This window comes from Berghia stephanieae, chromosome 10 (genome assembly GCF_034508935.2).
Source record: "Berghia stephanieae isolate SIO BIC M18660-M18661 chromosome 10, UCSD_Bste_1.3, whole genome shotgun sequence".
Taxonomy (NCBI): domain Eukaryota; kingdom Metazoa; phylum Mollusca; class Gastropoda; order Nudibranchia; family Aeolidiidae; genus Berghia; species Berghia stephanieae.
The window spans coordinates 24,898,763-24,904,762 of record NC_088369.1 but is presented as its reverse complement, the minus strand read 5'-3'; the positions used below and the strand labels follow the sequence as shown (position 1 = coordinate 24,904,762).

General features: G+C 37.5%; 1 protein-coding gene across 1 annotated transcript in view; it reads left to right on the top strand.

Moving 5' to 3' along the window:
- Positions 1 to 6,000, top strand: part of LOC144980615 (uncharacterized) — a 74,582-nt gene that overhangs the window by 27,553 nt on the left and 41,029 nt on the right. The window contains 1 exon segment of the mRNA XM_078928295.1: positions 4,544 to 4,834. Within this exon segment, the coding sequence (XP_078784421.1) occupies positions 4,544 to 4,834 (291 nt within the window).

Here is a 6,000-nt window from a genome sequence, read left to right as displayed (position 1 = left end):
CATAATCTTTCTCTACGTTATAAGTTAAAGACATTTTCAAAGACATTTCATCAAAGATAAGTACAAAGTCTCTGTTGATTTCGTTCATGTTAGAAACTTTTTCCTTGAATGTGTCTAAATTTGAAACGGGAAACCAGGATAGATATCAATTTTTCTCATTTGTCTCCGCAGCGTATCCACGGAAGGGAGGAAGAATTGCTTTTGCAATATTTCATAGGCTTTAGGGGACGCATGGTACAGCGACAAAGCAAAACTCTTATCTCGTACACACCATCTTCTTCCTTTTGACACGCTCAGTCTAATTGTGAAAAAAAATCATATGCATCTTCTTCATTTTGACACGCTCATGTCTAATTGTTGTGAAAAAAAATCATGTGCTTCCTTGTTTAGATATTTAGCGGATAACATTTTTATGGTAGATATTTCTCTTTGTGATGTTTTGTAGGAATGGGATTCTGCTGCTCTGAGTCGTTTAACTCGTTTTCTCTGACAGTCTAGTCGCTTTTGTTAAAGACTTTATCTTATTTTGGTCTGAATTCAAGTTTTCTGCCTTAGAAACAATGATGACTTTTTGTTGCACTTTGACAGGTTTTGTGTTTGTTTTAACTATCTTGTTTTTAGGGTTACTTCTTGATGGTGCTAATGGTTTTGGTGGATTTGGAATATCAAATAGAGTTGGTATAGCTTTCAATGGCTTTAAGCGTTTTCTTAAGTTTGTTGTGAATTCAGATGATTCAAAATGAATAGTAATGGGAGGTACATACTGTGTCTTCTATCCCCCTATATCTGTTTTCCAACATGCTTTCTGTCTTTGTCTTGGAATGAGATTACTTGGTTTTGTCCTGGCTGGGAGGGAAACAGTCAAATGCATAGTTATTGTTTTGAGAGATGATATTTTTTTCCTTGTAAATCATCTCTCTGTTATGTATTATTATTTTTATTTTGAATGTATAATGTAAGCATTTGAGTGTGTTCCTCTTTGTTGGATTTTGTGCTTGTGTCTGGATGAGACTTGTAGGTGATTTCAAACCAAGTACATTGGTGGTATGCTCTTGGAATCTACATCTGATCCCTATTTGTTCCCAGTTCCCCTATGCCGTACTTTCTCTTGGGTGCTTTTATTGTAATTCTATAACTTTTTACTATCCTATTTTCTTCCGTTTTACTGGCGCTGATATGACCTTAATGTGTTGCAAGCGCCGTAAAACCCTTAAAAACAAACAAACAAACAAACAAACAAAATGAATAGAGCAAAGTACGCTTCCATTGAAGAGTTTATTAAATAAATCTTTTCTACGACAGTTTATCAGCCACCGCCGACATCTTTCCTCGTCTTTTGGAAAACGGAAAAAAGATAAATCTGGATTGTCAAAACGATTATTACCACAATTTATTCCTGAACAACGCTGTACGTGATGACGCTTTTGCTTATTATTCAGAACATTACTCACAGATTCACTGTTGTCATTAACTTCAGAAATAATTGAATCACAAATCAGACGCTATGCTGTCAATGCAGGCACCGTCCATAGGAACAGACACAGAATCTAATGGTTCATCAATGACATCAACATTTATTGCAACTGATAGGTCAATACTTTCATTACATTTAATAGTTTGCAAATCACTATTTATAATAAATCCATCCATTATTGAAAAGTAACATTAAAAGATAAGTAAATAAAAAAAAAATAATAGAAGTAGTCGTAGTAGTAGTAGTAGTAGTAGTAGTAGTAGTAGTAGTAGTAGTAGTAGTAGTAGTAGTAGTAGTAGTAGTAGAAGTATTAGTAGAAGTAGTAGTAGTAGTCGTAGTGATAATAATAGTAGTAGTAGTAGTAGCAGTAGTAGTAGTAGTCGTGTTTTTGTGGGAGGAGGAGGAGGAGGAATTTTATCTAACTCGCAGCGTCCGAATTACCTGTTTTTATTTGTTTTAAAGGGTTTTACAGCGCTTGTGACACATCTATGTCATACCAGCGCCAGTAAAAAGGAAGAAAATTGGATAGTAAAAAACATTCTAGATTACGATTGAAATGACATAAGAAAAAGTAAGACAAAGGGGAATGGTTTAAATAGGGAACAGATGTAGATTCCAGGAGTACACTACTATCAGTGTACTCAGTTCAGATCACCTAAAAGTACTAAAAGTCTCATCCAGACACACGCACAAGAACCCTCTAAGAGGAATATACGACAATGTTTTGTTTGTTTTGTCAATGTTAATAAAAACTGGTCCCGCGGACCTTACCACGCCCACTTTGTCCGCCATCTTTTAAACCTCTAAATAACGACACCTCCGGATAACGACATAAAAACTCGGTCCCGTGGCATGTCGTTATCGGGAGGTTCCACTGTAAGATCATCTGGAGGAAGCTTAGGCGTCCTTAAAATGACGAAGCGTGCTTTAATTCGAAGTAGACAACCCAAAAATTTCCATAATAAATGAAAGTTAATGATTTATTTACCTTTATTAGTCATGATAGCGGAACACCACTCGATTCTGCAGCGTTGTTTACCATAGATAACGGTAGTGGCTGCCTGTGATTGTGAAAATAATAACAAAAGAGTGAAAATGGAGAGGATTCGTTTAGGAACGATACAGACAATGGACGTTTCGGGTACAAATCCTTCGTCAGCACAACAATACACATTAACTTGGAAAACAAATAAAATAAAAGTACTAGAAGTAGTCGTAGTATTAGTATTAGTAGTAGTAGTAGTAGTAGTAGTAGTATTAGTAGTAGTAGTAGTAGTAGTAGTCGTAGTAGTAGTAGTAGTGGTAGTAGTAGTAGTGTCAATAGTAGGGGGGGGGGTGAAATAGTCATGGGGGGGGGGGGGGGGTGTTGAATGGGCGTAAGGTGATAGAACGGTGGTCGAATCTTTGAGAAGGAAATACAAAAAAAAATAAAAAAAATTCGAACTGTACTACTACTACTGCTACTACTACTACTACTACTACTACTACTACTACTACTACTACTACTACTACTACTACTACTACTACTACTACTACTACTACTACTATTACTACTACTACTAGTAGTAGTAGTAGTAGTAGTAGTAGTAGTAGTAGTACTTATTCTATTACTACTACTTATTCCAATATTACAATTCTAATTTATGTCTTTTATCTTCCATTGTACGTCAAAAATGCTAATAAGGAGTCGGCGAAGGGCCATGTTGAAAGGTACTACAGCAGAAGTTGTAAAAAACGAAATGCTCTCACCAAACTTTCGCACCGTGTAGACCACAAAATTTAAAAACTTATAACTTTCAACTGAGGATAGACGTCTATCATTCCTTTGGATACGGAGATTTCACTAATTATGAAAAAGAATTAAACCGGGTGGGGATCCTGACCTCCCATAGCGGGCAGGGAGGTACATACTATGTCTTCTATCCCCCTATGTCTGTTTTCTAACATGTTTTCTGTCTTTGTCTTGGAGTGAGATTACTTGGTTTTGTCCTGGCCCTGGCCGGATACCTTGGCTGGGAGGGAAACAGTCAAATGTATAGTTAGTTTTGGGAGATGATATTTTTTTCCTTGTAAATCATCTCTCTGTTATGCACTCTATTATGTTTTATTTATGTATTATATATGTATTTGTAAACATTTGAGTGTGTTCCTCTTAGTGGGGACCTGTGCTTGTGTCTGGATGAGACTTTTAGGTGATCTCAATTTAAGTACACTGATAGTGTGCTCTTGGAATCTACATCTGTTCCCTTTTGAACCATTTCCCCTTTGTCTGCCTTATTCTTGGATGCTTTAATTGTAATTCTAGAACTTTTTATTATCCCATTTTTTCCCTTTTTACTGGCGCTGATATGACCTTAATGTGTTGCAAGCGCCGTAAAACCCTCAAAAACAAACAAACAAAAAGAATTAAAGAATGAAAAATAATATCAAGCTTTAAAATATAATGTTATTGGGATGAGAGTAAAAAATGTTTAGAATTAAACACACGGTTCGTTAAAACAAAGATCGCTGAGAAACTATTTAACTAAACGCGCGGTTTCACCGGAAGCGAGGAAGAGAGACGCATGCGCAAAACCATATGACGTTCTCTCTCTAATAATTTCTCCGCCGGTGACGTCCAATCAAGGGACGCTACTCTTCCGCTAATCTCATTCCCTATAATGCCATTTGACTCAAATCTTTCAATTTCATTTTCTATTTTTGCCCTTAGCATGTATGGCGGAACCCGTGCTTTGCAATCTAGGGATGGTACCCGTCTTCATTGCCAATTTGACTTCTGTCATTCAATAAACCATTTCCCCCAAAAGCATGTATGTTATCATTCAACAATTTTTCTAACGAGGCATTAGTACTAATACTAGTATCACACTTCACAGAAAATATGGAACTCCAGTCCAGTTTGATGTGTTGATGCCAGTTCCTGCCAAGCAATGATGGTGCATCTCCTCGGACAACGACAATCGGGAGTTTGAACTTCTGTCCATTGTAGTCAAATGGCACAACAGTCTCTCCTAACACTGGCACACTACCTCCTGTGTATATCTTTAAACTCTTTGTTGTTGGTTGAAGAGTGATGGTTCCTGAACTACACACGTCAAAATCGGCCTTGTTCATGACACTTAGTGTAGCGCCAGTGTCAAGCACGAATGTCACCATGGCGTCATTTACGTTGACTGTAACCAAAACTGGCTTTGTGTTGACACTACGACAATTTGGTGATCCTGTCATCTCAATTGAAATTCTGGGTCATTTGTGGTGTGTGCGACAGATTCGGAATTGTCAAGCTGCACATCCACGAAATGCTGACGATTACACTGATGATGATGCTCATTGTGGCCTCCTGTCCGCTCAGGCAAAGGGGTTGGTTTGGACGATCTACACGCCTTTGCAATGTGGTCACCCTTTCTGCGCTTGTAGCAGGTTGCTGACTTAAACTTGCATTGCTGGGGTGAATGTGGGTCCAGACAACGATAACATTTGGTGGAGTTGTTAAATCTGTTGTTGGTGTTGTTTTTAGAATCGTAATGGTGATTCGTCACCGTACGATGATGCGTGACATTTACTGCATTAATCGAAGAATCGGCATTAACAGCAAGAGTTCGGGCTGCCTCTGTGGTTTGGAGAACCGATGTAGCAATGGAAATTGTTCTGTCCAGGGTAAGCGTTTGCTCTAACAACAATTTGCGCTGAATTTCAATGTTGTTTATGCCTGTCACAAATTTTTCTACCAGCCTGTCACTAAGTGAGTCGCCGAATTCACAATACTCACTCAGATTCCTCAAATTTGCTACAAATTTTGAAATCGTCTCATTTGGTTGTCTATTTCTGACTTCGAATTTGGCTCTCTGTAGAAACTTGGGCGGTTGTAGTGCATGGTGATTTATTTATTATTTTTTTTTGTAGGTTGCAAAGTTCGTCGTTATATTTCGTAGCCGGTTTGCCTGGGAAGGCCAGCTTTTTAAGCAGTCTAAATTGCTGTGCTCCTGGTTAACAACACTGCCCTCTTTTTACATTCATCAGTCACATCATTAGTTTCTAGGTAGAAACATAGTCTTTCAAGGTAATCATTTATCGTTTCTTGACCCGACTCTTTTATTTGGCCAATTAGTGCCATTTTACCATAAATACTTAGCTTGCTGGAAGCCCTTGATGCTCATAATAATGATGCAATCATTTATTATAATTATAGCTGATGGTTCGCCTTGTCGCCAAAAATGTCAAGGATTACTAATGAATGGACGAACAGCTGGAAATCGATCGGCTCTGGATTTGTTTTATTTAAGAGAGAAGTACAATGGCAAGGGCACTAACCACAATTATATTTTATAAAACAAAGACAAAACCAAATAATGGATTATATCCCTTGACTCATAATATTAATAATACCAAGATATTACACATACGGGAAAGCCATCATCAATATGAATATGAAAATCGCTAAAATAATAGACGTATCCTGTTATAACCGAGCCTGTCATACGTAATTTCCACATTACGTGATTGCATAAAATACAGAATTTCATTTA